Here is an 18,939-nt window from a genome sequence, read left to right as displayed (position 1 = left end):
ATCTGTTCTTAATAATATTAATAGTTAAGATTAAGATTATTTTAACCTCTAAATAACGTATGTTTAACAAAACCACAGCACTTTCTAAGTAGAAGAATGACCCACACATTTTCAAAACAAAATAAGCAAGCCTTTCATTTTTAAAAGAGTTTTTGAAGATGATACATTCTTGTTTTGTGTCCATTGTCACGCAGTGATCGATATTTCTTAACTTGAGAATTCTATGCCTTTGCATAACAGCAAAATAATAAGAAGCAGATTGTCAAGTGCTGTGCAGGCAGAGAGCTGCCAAAAGCCTATGATTTCACCCAGCCAGGCCCCGAGTATTCTGTTGCAAAAGTCAAGATGCTAATTCATTAAGGATTTCCTTAGCATCTCCTGCAGGAAACGCTCTTCCCTTCCATCATGATAGCGGGCTTGCTGGGAACTTTTCTGTTCAGCTTAGCCCACAGTAATTAGCTTGGCCTAGATGAGGTCAGTAATTAAAAGCAGATAGCATTTATGTTTTGATGGAGAAATGAGTGCTAATGCTAAAGAGGTTTTATGGACCTAAATATTTTTTCCCAGCCTCCCCAATATCAAGTTTCTTTGGAGTCCACCTAAATTAGAATGATGTTCTACCAAGAAAGAAAAAGTCACATTCCCCACTTCATCCATAAACCATATCTATAGCAAGAAAACCACCGTTAGGAACTTTTCCATCAGACGCAAGCACTCTAGCATAAACAATATGACTTAAGCAATCAACTCCTCTCTTCACGTCTGCGTCACTGCTGAAATTCTCTGTCCTTCCACATGAAATCAGGGACTGCCCCTCGGCAGCTGAAGATGCCATTCATACTAACCACTTTCTTCAGAGAGAATTTACCAGAAGGCACGGCTTTCAACAAGAAAGTCAAACACGACAATATTCTGAACAGTATTCTTAGTACCACCATCCACATTGTAGCTGATAGTCTGTATTACTTCTCCTCTTAATTTTGTGGGCTCATTACAAAACTACACACAGTGAGGAAAAGAGTTGTGCATAGTCTCATGCAATGAATATTGAACAGAGAGACAGGTGACAACGAGCAAGCCTTGGGGAGTTAATACAGGGTATCAACCATGTGCCAAGCTTGAGTTCTACAGACAAAACACAGACTTTGTCCATAGTCCCCATGCTCTTGGGTGACAAAAACAAGACTTTTTAAGAATGGGAAAATCCAAGCACTCCATTATAACCAATCATCAAAGCCATAAGATGGAATCTCAAAGACAGATGGGGTGCCATTTCAGTAGAAGCACGGAGCCTTCATAAATGCTTCTCTCCCCAGGAGGGGATCTGAGCAAGGTAGCTTTCCAGCTGAGAAAGAAACATGTCCAAAAGCCCAGCAGTGGGAGAGCATTCTGGAGTATAAAGACTAGCCTCAATAGTGGACTTCTGCTCACCATAGTAAGATACCTCAAGGCAACAGATAAAGCAGCGGATGAAAGGCCAGGAAATACAAAATCAATGCAAGGAATTATTTTCAAGAACTCCCTAGATACCCATTACATGCCTAACATCCAAATATGATTCCAACAGTGAAACTACTTTAAAATGTTTTCTTTTATTTTAACAGTGAACAGAAGTAGGATCAATTTTCCTACAGCAATGACATGTCTGATAGAAAGCTACCTTGGCCACTCAGGATGCCACTGTCCTGGTTCTTCAAGGAGCGGATGTGAAGTAAGACTTCTTATTGAGTTGGTGTATTGGACATGCAGTCATGTAGGGATGGGAAGCTGAACCTATTGATCTCATGTATTACAAAGATGGCCATGAGCAATGAGTGACATGCTCAAGGTAGTGCTGGGAATATTGCTATTCTTACTAACAGGATATTTCCAGATGTGTTCCAGCTTGTAAAGCTCCAGTCCATGAGATTCACAGCCCCCTGGGGATGCACACACCCACGTCTCTTCACTGAGCACAATGCAAGGAGCCAGACACCATCTTTCTCCTCAAGAAGCCTAAACACATGTAGACTTTCTGGGACAGTAGGAGTTCTTGAAAGTTTCCAGATGCTTGAAAGAAATGATGAGCATTGTACTGTAGACCATAGTCTGGGAGAGGAGGTCATGGGAGCAGAGGATCACAAAACTGAAAACACGGGACAGGACAAGGGGTCCAGGTAAGGGGAGAGGAAGGCTGCTTCCTGAAGAAAGAACAGCATGTGCAATGGTCTAGGTCAGAGAGAGCACCAGGGTTGGCTCTTAAGATCCCTATGGCTGTGAGCAGGACAGGGTGGAAAGTAGGGCCCAATGGAGAAGGGTTGTGCTAAAGATCAGGCTGGAGTGAGCTACTATAGGCAACTGAAACATGGGCTTTACGCTCACCTAAAATCTGAGCCATGATCATCCTACTGTACTTTAAAGTCTCTAATTTATTACTTGGAATTAAAAACAGCTCAGGTGCAGCTTAGTGACATCTTTTTCAGAGGTAGACAGAAATGGTCTTCTAATTAGGTTTCTTGATGGTCCCATCCTATAGGGTGCAAGGGCAGTGGGAAATCCCACTATGGGAAATCCACCAACAGGAGGTACATATGAACCTGCCTTTCCCAAAGGAACATACAAGGCAAGTGCAGCTTAGTAACTGGCCACCTGAGAGAGACCTGAACTGTGCAGTGAGTTCTCCCCGCTGACTTTATCTTGGGCCATCTTGTGTTTGATCCTTTCAGAGCAGAAATCAATGGCAAGTGTGTTCAGTAATTATTCCCAATGCCCTGAAAAGAAGTTGATGTTCCAGCAGCTTTGATTACAAATAATAGAAATTGATTTGAAAACATGTTCCCGTTTGCTTGAATTAACGACTGCCTCTGTTCATCTTTTCCTTGCTCCAAACAAGAAAGAATTTTCCCCAAGGAACTGGCATTGAGCATCGTGTTTGGCTTGGACTGCTGACAGGAGCGCACATCACCAGCAGAATAAGGTTAACATTGGAAGGCGCCTCCGATTGCCATATTGTTCACATGTTGGATCTGAAAGACCACAAAGGCAAGAAAACACAAAGCAGGGGGTTTCCTGGACCGTAAACAGGTTATGAGCCCCAGAGAGGTGACAAACTCTTATCTGCGGAGTCTCTGAGCCAAAGTCTCACGGGGCATCACGTTTATCATTGCTGCATCAATTCGTACAGACTACGAATAAGAGAATTAAATTATTCACATAGAGAAAATCCTAGAGACCACAAGAGACACGAAGCTGGCAGCTGATATCAAACCACAGGCTGATTCTCTGGGATTATTTTAATTGTTCTTCATGCTGGTAATAGGAGGAATGTGTTCATTTTAGTCTAACCCATGTCAGAGCATGCGAATCTATTCTGAGAAGATAATTCACCCGAATTTCTGAGCCATGATGGGGGACTAGCAGTACAGTTTGTGCTGTGGTTTCTGAAAATATTTCCCTAAATCCTCAGAGAGTGCAGGGGTGAGAGGCTTCTACCACCCATACAACAGCGATAGTATGTAGGGGAAGGGAATAGCCAGGACGTCTGGAAGCAAGGAGAGAATTGGGGGGGGAGGAACACCTGTTAGGAAAAGTGATTAGGTCCAGCTGTACTCTAAGTTATTTTATATTGTATAAAAGAGTGGTTTTTCAGGCTGTGCATTGCCCTAGGAAACTGTTTTACAAGCAGTTTTTGAGTCCATTCTGGGGGAGAAGGAGAAGTGTAGCCCTTGACTGGACCAAGAAACTGCACTATCTGTGAGGTGCCACCCATCTAAGGCAGATCGATAGACAAATTATCCCCAGGAATAGAAAGGGGTCAAACTATAAGCTTGTTAGAGAGACCAAAACACGGGGATATACAGGAGTCTTAAAATCATGTCAGGAAAACTAGACACAAGAACTTACTGAGCAAACTGGATGGACAAATCAGTGTAAGTCCCTCATAAAGTGATGGACACCTGACACTGTGGTGTGATGGCCCCACACATCTGATACCTGCTGTGTGCCTCCAGAACCTAGGACACCCCAATATAGATTAGTTACCTCATTGACACAGACTACTCAACTGCCTGCCTGTCCTCCTGTGGGCCTGTGTCGACTTGGCCTTTCCTACCTTTCCTGCCCCAGACCCACTTTCTGCTCCCACCTGCATCAGCCTTTCACCTTGGACTCTGCAGTCTTGTTCTCAGACCTAACTCCAATGCACTCTTCTATCTGGGCTTTTTCTTGGTTTACCTCTGAACCCTTGGAACTCTGGTACTCTGCTCCAGCCACTTCACACTTCAACTTGCATTTATTCTGTAACACACACACACACACACACACACACACACACACACACACACACACACGGAGGGAGGGGGTAATAGAGGGACATAGGGAGAGAGGGAGGGAGGGAGGGTGTGTTACTGTGTCCTGTGTGGAATGAGTGCTAATGTTAGTAAATAATCTTGGAAGAAAAGACCATGCTCCATCTCAGCCAAGCCACAAGGTATGCAGGGTTTATGACAAATTGCTGTCATCAAACTTACTCAACCTTGTGACCTTATTCAGTAAATTCTGACATTACAGAAGGACACAAATGTGTGCTGGCACACAGCACTCAGGACAGTAGGGATAAAGAGAAGTAAGCGAGGAAAGCAGATATGCTCATGTGGGTTGGAATCACACAGAACCTAGTTGGGCCGTGACTTGCTCTAGTTTGGATGGAAGCTCTGGGGTTTAGACATGCCAAGGCATTCAGATCCCGGGCATTTGCTCCCATTCACATCTCTCTGTGAAAGAATCTTTATCCACAGACCTGGATGATCTGTTTCTATGACAGGGTCTCTCCTGAGCCAGTCCCTATGGGATGAACTCCACATACCAGAGGCAACAGAGATTTACTCAGAAATGTCAACCCAGCAACACAAATACCAAATTCATGTCTATAGTGTTTGAACCAGGAGAACATATAAAGCCAGGGCTTGGAGATCAGGTTTTATCAGATTGACAGGGAGAGGAGGAGAAGTGATCTGGAGAGAGAAATACAGCAAAGACCTGAGGAAGAAAACACAGGGACAGAACAGCTCCAGACATAGCCAGCAGAGAGGCTGTTGTCTTGATAGTTTCCTGTCCAGAGTGGGTCTAATCCTTAAGGCAGTGCTCCTAATTAACAATAATCTCACATTCTACGAATCCTGAAACCTACAGCCAATGCTTCTGAGAGATGATACAAACACAGAGTTGACTTTTGATTGTCTCTAGTAATCAAGAAAAATATTTAATAACTTTACCTATTTGGCTTTCTAGTAGAGACAGACATGGTGATATTTTATTTGTGCTGAAATGTGATTTTATTTGTATGTTAATGAATAAAGTTGCCTGGGGGTCAGAGCTAATAGCAAGCCATTTAGCAGAAGTCTGGCAGTGGTAGCACATGCCCTTAATCCTGATCACATGACAGGCAGATCTCTGTGTGTTCAAGGACACCACCAGCATGGAGACACATGCCTTTAATCTCAATACCAACCATAGAGACCTGGAGGTCTGTATAGATGGGCAGTGACGAGGAGGTCATGTAGTAGGGTTTACAACCAATGAGAAGGCAGAACAGAAAGCCAATAAAAAGACAGACACACAGGATATAGGTCACTTTCTGAGGGGAAGGATGACAGCGACAGCCAGAGGTAAGAAGGCAGTCTTGGTCTTAGCTCTTGGCTGCTGCTCGGACATCTTGGGCTTTTAACTCTGCATTTGGCTCTGTGTTTCTTATTTAATAAAACCGTTCAGAATTACATCTACAGACAGATATATTTTCCATAGTCATATTTCCTAAGGGAATACATCTAATATCTTGTAAGTACAAGGGTACATTGTATAGTTCAGGAGCTGTGGGGATGGCTCAATGGTTAAGAGTCTGATGCTCTTGCAAAAGACCTGGTTCAATTCCCAGCTTGCAACTGTCTGTGAGTCCAGTTCCAAGGGATATGACCCCCTCTTCTGACTACCATGGGCACTAGGTACACACAGGTGGTAGCCAAACACTCATAAATATGAAAAAATAAATAAGTAACTAAATCTTTTAAAAATGAAGCAGAGAATTCAACACTGCCATTATCAGAGGGGGACACACAATCACTTAAAACACCACTTGGGCTCTGCAGTGCCAACATGGGGCAAAACAGTGCTTCAGAGTCTCTCTTGTCATTCTGAAGGTAGCTTAGAAATGGGGTCTCCATGTTCCCAAAACCCCAAAATCAATCACAGTAGTTCTGCACTCATGTGTTCTATAAATAAAGAGTTCACGGAAACATCCGAGTAGATAATGGATTCTTTGGGGCTTCTAGAGACAAATTCTTCTGCCTGACTCTAACACTTCTCAGCCCTCCTTCCTATCCCCAATATCTTTTGGGACTGATTTCTTCCTACTCTGTGAGATTCAGGCCATCCATTAGTATTGCCATCTCACCCTGGTGTGGAGATGTGAATCAAATAGGCCTGTGTATAAGTTGATGTAGACGCTGGAAGAGAAAGGGCTATGGGGATAATGAAAGTCAGTGGCTAGTAGAAGCTATCACTGTCAGAACCAGGAGTCAGTACAGGAACTGAGGCGAAAGGAGTCAAAAACAATCAAAATAATAACAAAACTGATCTCTGAAACGAGTCATACTTCAGGAGAGAACTGCAAAGACAGCATGGTTCTAAGAACCAACATTTTCAATGCTACTTGAGTTAGAAATTGACATTTGGCATTGAAGTGCTAAACAACTCCATGTTGCAGGGGTGTGGTTGTTTGAAATGAAATTGGCCCCCATAATCTCACAGGGAGTGGCATGATTAGGAAGTATGGCCTTGTTGAAGTAGGTGTGGTCTTGTTGGAGGAAGTGTGTTGCTGTGGGGGGTTGGGGCTTTGAGGTCTCTTTTGCTCAAGTTTCACTTAGTGTGATACAGACCATTTCCTATGGATCAAGATGTAGAACTCTTAGCTACTTCTCCAGCACCATGTCTGCCTGCAGGCTGCCATATCCTGCCATGATGATAACAGATTGAACCTCTGAACTGTAAGTGAACCACCCCAATTTATAAGAGTTGCTGTGGTCATGGTGTCTCTTTACAGCAATAGAAATCCTAAGACAGAAGTTGGTACCAGGGACTAGGGTATTGCTGTGAAAGGCCTAACCATGTTTTTGTTTACAGGAATTTGGTATTTGGTACTTAGGGTTATAAAAGCAGGGGAATGCTTTAAGCACTGCTTAATGGGCCATACTAGCAGGAACATGGAAGACAATGGTGCTGGTAATGATTTGAAATGTTGGACAATGGCTCAAGAGGTTTCAGAGGAGAAGAATTTTAGTATGTTGTCTAGAGATCATTCTTATGATATTCTGGTGAAGAATGTTGTTGCCTTTTGCCCTTGTCCACAAAGTTTGCCTGAGGCTAAAGTAAAAAGTTTTGGATTAATTCCCTTGGCAGAAGAAATATCAAAACAGCCTAGTATAGACTCTGTTGTGTGGTTATTAGTGTTAACTCTAATGAAGATATATAATGAAAAAGAGCAAGCAGAGCAAGGAAAATATTGGAGGGGAAAAGGAGAATCAGCAAGTGGAACGGAGCTAAATGCTGTATTCAAGGAGATAAAGAGATTAGGAAATGAAATAAAGGGAGTGGTGACCCCAGGACAGGATCCCACCCAGCTAAGTTTCCAACTTGTGAAAAGGAATTAAAGAAAAGCTTAGGGCCGGGTGTGGTGGTGCACTCCTTTAATCCAAGCACTGGGAAGGCAGAGGATGGCAGATCTCTGAGTTTGAGGCAAGTCTGGTCTACAGACCCAGTTTCAGAACAGCTAAGCTTAGACAGTGAGGAAAACAGAAAACTAGTGAAGATGTAATCAAAAAAGGGGCCATGTTCCAGCCCCAGCAAGCAGTAGAACTTGGCAGCTTGGCCACATGGTTCTGGCTTTAGAGTTAAGGATAGAAGAAATGGGTTATGGAAATTGTCTCTATGCCTAAGGAAAGCCTTTGAGGCCAGGCATGTGTCAGGGGTGTCCCTGAATGGAGGCCTAAAGAGGCCGTTGCATGAAGCTATGAAACTGAAGCCTGGGTTGCCTTGGAGACCCCATGATGCTGGAGATGCCAGAGTTGTTGTCTCCTGCTGAGGAGAGCTATTAATGGAATGGAACTAGCCCAAGAGGAAGAAGTGTGTTGCAGTTAACAGAGATGAAAGGAGTTGGAGATCTGAAGAGTGTTTTGATATCAGACATGGAGATGCAGAGTTTGGAGTCTGTTCAGCTGGTTTTCAGTCTTGCTTTGGTCCAGTATTTCCTCACGGTGCTCCCTTCCCTACATTTTGGAATAGCAATGTATATCCTGTGCCATTATATGTTGGAAGTATGTGATCTGACTTTTGATTTTGGTTTTATATGGGATTAAAGTTAAGAGATTGCATGAATCTTAGAAGAGACTTTGAATTTTGGACTTTTAAACATTATTGAGACTATCATAGATTATGGGGACTTCTGAAGTTGAACTAAATGCATTTTGCATTATGAAATAGTTACAAGCCTATGGGGGCCAGGGAGTGGAATGTGGTGGTTTGAATGTAATTGGCCACCATAATCTCAAAGGGAGTGGCACTATTAGGAAGTGTGGCCTTGTTGAAGTAGGTGTGGTCTTGCTGGAGGAAATGTGTAGTTTTGGGGGAGGGCTTTGAGGTCTCTTTTCCTCAAGCTTCACTCAGTGTGATACAGACTATTTTCTGTTGCCTGCAAGAGGTAGGACTCTTTTTTTTTTGGTTTTTGTTTGTTTTGAGACAGAGTTTTTCTGTGTAGCTTTGAAGCCTTTCCTAGAACTCTCTCTGTAGCCCAGGCTGGCCTCGAACTCACAGAGATCCGCCTGCCTCTCCCTCCTGAGTGCTGGGATTAAAGGCGTGTGCCACCACTGCTTGGCAAGATGTAGCACTCTTAGCTCCTTCTCCAGCACCATGTCTGCCGGCATGCTGCCATGTCCCACCATGATGATAACGGACTGAGCCTCTGAAACTGTGAGTGACCCACCTCAATTAAATGTTTTCTTTTTAAGAGTTGCCATGGCCATTGTGTCTTCTCACAGCACTAAAAATCTAAGTAAGACACAGGGTAACCAGGGCTTGCTGGTTTTGTCCATTTCTGCATGTTGGAGGACAGAGGCTGGCCTGTCACTATCAACAGGTGCATGTCTTGGAACCACAGACTCTTCAACAGCAATAAACACCTCAAGCCTGAAAGGTGCTTTCATTTTCAGCCCTATGCCTCTCTGGTATTGACTAGCATTCATATAGAGTTTATATCTTTTCTGAAGTTAAATTTATACCAGTGATTGATAGTCTTATAATAATCTTATAACACCAACTCCAAAGAAAAAAATAAACTAGGCTCTGAAAGATAAATAAAATCCCAACAGCAATAACAATAAAAAGGATTTAAAAGAGAAATCTAGTACCAAGTAGAAGAGGAAAATATTTGGGTGGCTATAAATGGTTCCCTAAATCAGGAACACACATTAGCATCTACTGCAAAAAAATAATAATTATAATAGTAATCTATTTTGATGGAAATAAAGTACTATAATATTTATAGTCTGTGCCAGAGTTATAATGACTGTGGGGCCAGAAGTGAAGTGTCACAGCATGCTCCACATGTTTTTAACACGGTTTCTAAAGGCTCTGGAGGCTATTAAATTTAATGAACCCATCTGCTATGAAATAGAGGTCCCAACGTAATCAGCTTCCTCCATGCCAAGTAATGCAGATGGCAGACTCTGTTCCACAACCCAGCAGGACGGTTTATGTTTCTCCTTACGTCTTTCTGTCCCAATGATTGCAACTTCTTTGATATGCAGTGGTGTCTTGGGAAAATACTGTAAATTCCATTTCCAACCTCCAACAACTTCCTTACGATGGCTTTGACACCCCTGAGTAATTGCTCTTAGGCAGTAAGAAGTTGTAGCTTAAAGCAATCACCCAGATGACTCCTCAATGGCCGAGGTAACATTCCTAGATGGGAAGCTGAAACAAATGTGCAATATATCAAACCCAAAGCATTTTCTCCAAGTTAGACTTAGTGGGGGGTGAGGAGGAGGGATACAGGTCCAATTTGCCAATGCAAGTAAATAGGTTTGAAGTTCCTGCAGATTGCCTACTGAATTGCATTGCCAGCAAACGGGAGGGACGGGAGAGCTGGGTAATGAATTCTCATTATTTTAAATGGTCACATTCCCACTGTTTTTGAAAGATTTCTTTGCTTCCCTTCTGTGTATCACCAAGATCTGTGCAAACTCCCCTGGAGGGGTTTATCAGAGTGTGGATGCTTCCCAGGTTTGATGCTGCCTCTGCCCTACATGGCAAGTTGGGTAGCTTTCCCGAGCTGATTAAGACCCAACTGCAAAATGCAAGTGATTTGCTTACAAAATGGAACAAATTCCACTCGTAATGATTTTTCGCTCTGCACCTCCAAGATAATGGCTCTGCATGACTCGTGTTCAGACGAGAAGCCTGTGAATTCCAGAATTCTGGTGTTTGCCAATTAATACATGAGATCTTATTATATTAAACATAATTAATGTTGTTAACATTCATTCATTTATTTGGTCTTCACCAGGAAAGCAAATTGAATAGAGCAGCTAGGGCAGACAGAATATTTAATCAGACTGGCAGCAAGAAGCCAGGAGGATGAGTCATAAAAAGAGCTTTGTCATTCTGATACTAGAGCCAGGCTTGGTAAATGCAACCTGTGGCCCCAAGTGCAGGAATCCAAACCCAGGCTCTGCTCATAGTTCAGTATTTCCCAGAACTTGTCCAGACTTAGGACATCATGAGTCAATGTGTAATGAATAAAAAAGAAGAGCTACACTCAGAGGTTGCTGTGAACCGTTCTGTCAACTGTTGTCCATTATATAACTGCATCTGTTAATGCTGGGTGTTCAGTTACAGTGCCTAGTGAGTCAAGCAGACAGGAATTCCTTTCACCTTAACAGCTAAATCAGGTAATTAAGGAGAAAAAAGATGTAAGGTCCTAGTAAGTAAACTTAAGGGATCAAGTGTTCTGATTTACCAGACAATTAACAAGTGCCAACTTCCTGTGGACTTGGTGGAAATGATATAAATCAATAGGGTCAAGGGTTTTCTGCTTCCAAAGGAGTGAAAAAACTCTTTCACATCACAGCATAATGAAAACAACCAGGCTGCTGGAAGTCCATAGAGAACTGAAAGATTGTAGAAGAATGGACACAGCCTCCCTGGTCTGAGAGTTTGTAGGATAAGACATGGCTGGATTTCCTCCTGGTGTTATCGTCTCTTCTCAACCCAGAGCACAGAGATGGAGAAGCTGACGTGGTAGGCAGCATTCTAAACTGGTTCCTAGGACTTCTGCTCCCAACAAGTACATCCCTGTAAAATCCTTTGCCCTTGAGAATGGGCAGGAAGGAATGTTACTCCCACAATCAAATTATCAAAAAAATTGACTGAATTAATGAAAGGGAAGCTAGCCTGGTGAACCTAATGGGAGAAGCCATTAAGAGGAGGTTGAGCACAGAAAGATAAATTCTGCTGGTCTGGACCCATGGTAGTTCACGTGACCATAGCAGTACTGTGAGAAGGAATTGCAGGTGGCCTCTGAGTATGGTCTCCGGGTGGCAAGAAAATGAGACCTCAGTCCTACAACTGCAAGCAATGGAATTCTGTCCCAAACCTGACCATCTGTCCCATCCTAGAAAAGAACTCTGCGCTATAGATGACAGCCATAGCACAGCTTCTAGTTAACTGTGGCCTTGTGTGCTCCAGAGAAGATGGTCACCCACAGGAATCTCAAGACCATGCTCTGCACGTTTAAAGCAGTTAAATGCATGACTATTTGTTACCTGGCCATGGGAAACTAACACAGCTATGTGGTGATGCTGAGATGGAGCAGAAAGGATGAATGAAGAGAAGGCAGGAAGTGAAGGAAGTCAGGACAGAGGAGAGGATAGGTAACAGTCCCATCCTGCAAAGGTATTTAGTCCTGAGAGCCAACCTGGAAGGCAGGTTTCATTTCCATTTTATAGGGGCAACTGGCCAGGTGGCAGAGCTAATATGGACTATATGTGTATGTGTATGGCACCTAGGTTACCATTTTAACTCCACATTCAGAGTTCTTAGCTCAAGACCTAAGATAGATTTTATGCATATATAAATACATTAAAGAGTTGTATGTCAACAACCCCACCAGAGTTAAGAGACATCAAGAAGGGGTTGATCATCTGTCACAGTAGCAAGTGCTCATTATTGCAAACTGAGTTACATAAGGCCAGTGTGACACTGGATTGTCCTGGATGGATGGGTTAGGACAGAATGGCAGTCATTTTGAAGCCATCAAAATATGAGACAATACTAATCAGAGGTGGGCTTCACTGACCTCCTACATATTTCTCAAGTCAATCAGGGTCAATCATTACCAGCCATGAGGAGCTCAAAGCATGCTGAACTCCAGCTGCACATTTAGGGGATTCCAAAGTTGGTGGGATCATCTTAGAACTCCGACTCCACAGATGAATCCAGAATGTAAATCCTATATTGACCCTGATGTATAAATGTTGAGGTTGTTTGGTTTGGGTGCGTGTTTGTGTTTGTGCTTGAGCTGCGGGATCTAGGCCTAGAGGACTTATTTGAAAAGACTGAGGTTTCTTGGTCAAAGGCACTTGATGGGGTCACAGTAGCCCCTCCCTCGCCCACAGAGCTGGTAAACACTCAACCACATAAACAAAGGCCCAAGAGACTCTCTACATCTCCAAGGTGAGAAGGCTTCCCAGCACTTCCTGCTCAGGAACTTAGCAAATATATCACAACAGATGCTAGGGAAGCCAAGATGCTGAGCTGTCATTTGGGGCTTACCAAATCCTGGGTGTGGAGGTGGGACATGTAGCTCTGTCATCTTGCCACATAGAGCTTACTCAGTAATGAGCCATGGTGGTTGGGGCACAGAGTATTAATTCCACATGGAGCGTAAAACTTCAGAGGTATTTCTTATGCAACCGCTTTCCCAGGCAAGCCTTAGGTCACCCGCCTTTCTTCTGCTGTCAAGGGTTGTGTATGTGGAAAAGCCTCGAGTGGCAGTGGGGTCTCCATGAGCTTCAGGTTATGTTTCCAGCCAGAGAAACTGACATGAGCACCATGTCCTCTTCCTTGGGTATATAGAGTCCGTCTGCTTCTCATTGGTGATGCTAATTTTACTGACCCACTCAAGATGTTGTTGGGACTTGCCCTCCACACAAGTATACTAGAGAGTAGTCATGGGGTCCTACTGTTCAGGTATGATTTGTGTCCTCACAATTAATTAAAAAGAATCTCTGGAGAAGCACTTTGAGACAATAAAAGTGTCCTTCTCATCATTAGACTTTCAGCTTGGATTTCCAATCCATTGACGATGTTAGCTCTAAATGAGTTGGGAGGTCCTAAACATCCATGGCTGTAGAATGGTGACTCTCCAGCTCCCTTACCTCGTCACTTGCTTCTTGGCATGGCATGATGGATTGCACTCCCTTCCCTAGGTAGTTTATCTGTTTGATGTTCATCATCAGTAAGAATACATGGATTATCAGCATTAATACATGCTTTATCAGCAGGCTATCACTGTTATACATTGTTCTGAGTTCAACCTGTCCCAGGTTTGATCAACAAGAGGCCCTTATTGTTTTTAATATTTCCTTATTTTCTGGTATAAAATAGTTCATGTTTTCTTTACTCAGAAGAAAAAGGTATACCCTAGTCCTGGAATGAGCAGCTTCTCCAAGGAATCCTGGTTCTTTTTCCTGGGAGAGGATCTGGCTCCTGGATAGATTTAATGCTGTATGGGTACTTCTGAGTCTAGCCTCTCTCAGTGAACATAGCTGGAATTGCATTCTGCAGCTTTTGACCTAGACTAACCCACCTGCCTTGTCTTGAAATATTTCCATGTGTTCACTTCCAGCATCCTCCCAACATAGACTAAGAATTGCTTATCACTACAAATGATGCTAAGTAAATTTAAATTCATTTCTAGTATTCTCCTTAGAATTAAAAGTAGTACTAAGCATTTCATTAAAAATTTAATAATGTATATTACCACTGTCTAAGATTAATTCAAAAGGTTAGTTATGCTTTCTTTCCCCACTGAGTAAATTTCCTATTTAACTAAAATAGAATTGTTTTTGTTTTTAACTTGTTGGCACTCCATTTTTCTTCCATTCTTATTGTTATAATTTTAATGTTTGAATTTACAGAATACATGCTTTCAAAACTCAAACTGTATGCATGCACGCACACACTCACAAATAAATATATGTAATATAAGTTGGATTTTTGTGTTGTTGTTTTGGTTTGATTTTTTTGTTGTTGTTGTTTTAAATATGAGCTGGCCAGATGGCTCAGCGGGGAAAGGTACTTGTTGCCAAGTCTGATGCCCCAAGTTGGATCTCCAGGAGTCACATGGTGTAAGAAAAGGACCAATTCCTGAAAATTGTCCTCTGACCTCCACACATGTGATATGGCATATATACCCCCTGCCACATCCCCCCCCCCACACACGTGTATGCACACACTAAATGTAACAATTTTTAAAGTCAAAACTAGGCTAGAGATATAGCTCAATAGGTAAAGTACTCATTCTGCAAGTACAAAGACCCGAGCTCAGCTTCCTAGAAATCACATAAAGCTAGACTCAGTAGTGCATACCCGTAACCCAAGCACTTCTACAGTAAGATAGGCAGAAATAGGAAAATCCCAGGACTCTTACAGGCTTGCTAGCCTGGAGTAAGCAGTGGCAAGAACAAATGACCCCAACTCAAACAAGGTGAAAGGTCAGGACTGCCAGAACAAATGACCCCAACTCAAACAAGGTGAAAGGTCAGGACTGCCAGAACAAATGACCCTGACTCAAACAAGGTGAAAGGTCAGGACTGCACTTGAGATTAAAGATTGTTCTCTCACTGTCATGTGTGTGCTCTCGCGCATGCATGCACCTACACCCATTCACACTCACACACACATCTACATACATAAACAGCATACACACATACAGAGATACAACAAAACAGAAATCAGAACTATGCAGAAAGGGATGCGCCGTGGCCTCCCCAGCCCTCCTTCTCATTTCTTACAGGTAAGCAATTCCATGCATGGATGGACTTCACACTTCTGTTTGAACACGTGGAACTTCTCCCTCAGCCTTCTGTCCTATAGAGCATGCCCTCTAGAAGACTCACTCTTGAATTTTGTTCAGTTTTCTTAGCAGCATCTCCTGCTATGATATAAACACTCTATGCTGAGAAGCGGAGATCACGCTCACTTTTTTTTTTTTGCCAATAGTCCATGGCTCACACAATCAATCTTTAATGTTTCAGGAGTCAGACAATTTCCAACATTTGGAAAGTTCTAGTGAACAAAGGTCTGCACATGCCTTTGTCTTGATGGAGAGGTATCTTCATGGTTCCAAGTATGACTGCTGGGGCCAAGGGCAAATGAACACCCCTCCCCCATAGAGAACATCCCACTCTACATTTCCATAGCGATCTCTGGAAGGTCTCCCTTGCTGGCATCCTCACCAGCAGAGTGCCTGGCTAAGTTTCTAATTTCTACCACCTTGCTGTTGCAAAATGGAATCTCATCACACTTAAGTTGGCATTTTTCTTACTATGGGTAAAGGTGTATATTTTTTTCCATATTAAAAGCCATCTTGTTACTTTGGAGACTTGCCTATGTCCTCTGCTAATTCCTTTTCCTACAGAAATTTTGGAAGAGTCTCAATTTTTCAATGTTTTAGTATATTATGGATTTGTTTATGTTTGTGAGTGAGAATGGGGTCATATGACATGGTGCCAAGCGTGGAGGTCAGAGGACAACCCATGATAATTCGTTCTCTTTTTACCTTGTAGGTCCTGGGGATCAAACTGAGGTCATCAGGTTTGGTGGCAAGAGCCTTTACCTGCCGAGCCATTGTGTCAGTCAGTCCCTCGACTTTTAAGCTGTTCTTTATCTTTTGAAATCATGGCCGAGCTCTGCTAAGATGAGGTCATATACTAAGTCCCCACAGGTCATCAGGCTGTTTATTGGCCTCTCTGCTCTATTAATCTATCCAAGTTCAAGCATCATATGCTTTAACTTTCGATTCTATTACTATATTTTTATATTGAGAAATTGAAACCATTAATCAACCTGGATGTCCAGAGTTGGTATGATAAACTACAGAGTAGTTTGGACTTCAGCATCAGCTAGACACACTCTTCTCCTTCACTCCTGCTTTCTCTGCCTCACTTAACCACAAGTAAGTGTTTTCAACGTGGTGTCAGATTAAACATGGCGACCTAGCTATTTTGTTTCTACAGTTTAGAACCGAACTGGGATCTAACTCCCAAACTGACAAAAGATCACTGTCACCAGCAACCAGAAAGTATTTCCCAGCCCCCACCCCTCATCTTCAGGCAACTTCCTGAGAATAGACATCCTTCTGACCCAGGAGTTACGGTCCGATCCATGTCTTGAAGGTCCCACTGTGTTCTTGGAGGCTGGGGTGGGGGGAGCCGTTGTGGCCTGGATGTGTCAGGGTGTCCCTAGTTTGATTCTCGTGTGTTGTTACTGTCCCATGTGTGCTTGCAGCTGCCAGAAATACAGCAAGAACAGGCGTGCCCAGAGAGCGGAAAGTATGCTCAGGGCAGCCATGGAGACCACTACAGAACACAGCTGTGTCTGTGCTGCCGTGATAAATGCGATGTGAATCCCAACAAAACTGACGGTGGAGCAGTCCTGTGAGAACATTTACAATCAATAAATGAAACACGCCACTCCCATCAGACTCATTATCACTCTGAAAAATCACCCTGAAATTACACAAAAACACAGCCGTGGGATGATTACTGGATGACTGGCAAAGCCCCCCCCCCCCCTTTTAAGCACATACTGGAATCTAACTTTTCAGGAGCCCATGATCAGCGTTCACAAAACCTCCCTTATAGAATCCCACGTAATCATATTTTTTGCCTGTCTATGGGAGGAAAATGTAATTGCATCCTCGGTGGTGGCCCCCATTTGTTATCACAGTGGGTTTCAGCCGCATCTTCAACTGAGACCTAATGATCCATCATTAGGACTGGGCCTCACACATGGCAAAGGCTGAGTCCATCATCATGCTTCTCATCACTTCCTCATGCAGGAATGTGAACATACGTGGGATATGGGGAAGTCACAAACAAAAAGGGAGAGAGGTTGATACCTTCAGAGGTGCAGGTCATTTTTGCTTGCTGAGGTGAACAATATCAATTGTATCTACAATCTGGGACAGTGTTGCTAAAGCCCATAACTAATGGAGAATGATAGGATGGCTAGTCTCTGGAATGAACACAAGAAAACTCTTGCACTGAAACGTAAAGGTGAACCCAGCCTCTCCCCCAGGGTTCCCGTCGACTCACGGTGCTGTCGATGTATGCTTCTGTCCACACCACATCATGCTCCTGGTCAATGACTTTGGGTCGGCTGAGCACATGGAGGTATTCCATGACATTTTCCTGCACATCAGCCAAGGTGGAGATCTGGGTGAAAAATCCTGCCAAAAGGAGAGCAGGGCTTAGAAACACACAGAGGAGCATGCATCAGGGAACACACATTGGCCTGAGCCCAAATTCCATTCTCCATCATTCTGAAGTGTTGGATCTCACTCCTCCCTCTTAGAGTGAGCTGTATCCTCATTGACAGAGTGTAGTCACCAAAAGGAATAAACTTAAATTAACCCACACAGAAACAGTTGTTGTTGACTGTTTGAAGGCTATCCCCCCAGGCTTTGTTACAGACTTGGAAATCAAAGTCTCACTCCAGGTAATCCTGTCCTTCCCACATTAGTGAACGCATTTCCAAGGAGAAAACTATAAATCAGAAGATGAAAAGAGATCCCACTATTATCATTGTAATAATAGTAATGAGGAATGTACTAAAAAGTTTACTCACCCCTTGACAGATAGTGTCATATATTCTTTTTTGTTTTGTTTTTGAGACAGGTTTGCTATAACCATATCACTCTGACTAGCTTTGAACTTGTAGCAATTTTCCTGCTCCAGCCTCCTGGATGTTGAGCTGGGATGGCTGTCATTTATTCTTAATAATATATATGGGAGGATTATTATTGTGTAATGATAGTGTGATTGAAGTGGACTAAGGACTCGTGCTTTGCCCATGTTCCACCAGAACTGAGCGGAAATTAGAGCAAAGAGCACAGGCTGTGGGGTTCTTGGTTTTACTTGTTCCTTTGTGTCTCTTGGTTTGTACCCATTACTTCGATGGGGTTTTACCCCGGGTAGGCTGGAGGCTGGAATTCCAGATCCTACTTTAACGTGACTGTTGCTTTCTATGCAACAGAAAATGTTCTAAGCATGCAATAGTTCTACAGGTGAAGTTGTCTGCTTGACCTTGAGTTCAGGGCACTTTAACCTGGGGTCTGGTGAGCTTTGCTGCAGGCTGGGAGGTTTAGAAGAGAGCACTGGGCAACAGGCCCGGCTCACCCAGAGGAAACCATTTGTTTCAAGTCTGTGTGGAAAGCTTTCTTAGTGGAATGAACAGGATGGGCAAGGCACTGTCTTGGGCCATGAAGATAGGAGGAAAGAACCACAAAATAGCATAGTCACCATTAAGTTAAGACATAATAGGGGTAGCAAATCAAGTCTGGCTATACTGAGCCAGGGTCTCTGGAGCTGAACACTGAAGGATAAGGGGGGGGGTAGTGGAGAGCAGGCGATTGAGGAGTATGCCTGGCAAAGCAAAGAATACAAGGGAAGCATCTAGATTGCGGAGAATTGGGCCCCTTCTGGGAAGTGAAAATAGCTCAGAATGGCCCTGATTTTAGAGTGTAACGGAGAGCGGAAATGACCCAAAGAGACAGGCCCAGCAAAGCATGGGAAAGACTTGAGATCTTGTCCTAAAGCAGGTGCTTATGGAAGCGCTTAAAGCTGGGGA

The 18,939-nt window shown here is 43.2% G+C and overlaps 1 protein-coding gene across 1 annotated transcript in view; it reads right to left on the bottom strand.

The window, feature by feature from the left end:
• The window catches only part of Cacna2d3 (calcium voltage-gated channel auxiliary subunit alpha2delta 3), an 827,473-nt gene that overhangs the window by 237,176 nt on the left and 571,358 nt on the right, over window positions 1–18,939 (bottom strand). Inside the window, exon 13 of the mRNA XM_059274534.1 lies at window positions 17,406–17,539. Within this exon, the coding sequence (XP_059130517.1) occupies window positions 17,406–17,539 (134 nt within the window). The remainder of the gene's footprint in view (window positions 1–17,405; window positions 17,540–18,939) is intronic.

This window comes from Peromyscus eremicus, chromosome 9 (genome assembly GCF_949786415.1).
Source record: "Peromyscus eremicus chromosome 9, PerEre_H2_v1, whole genome shotgun sequence".
Taxonomy (NCBI): domain Eukaryota; kingdom Metazoa; phylum Chordata; class Mammalia; order Rodentia; family Cricetidae; genus Peromyscus; species Peromyscus eremicus.
This window is presented reverse-complemented; position numbering and strand designations above follow the sequence as displayed.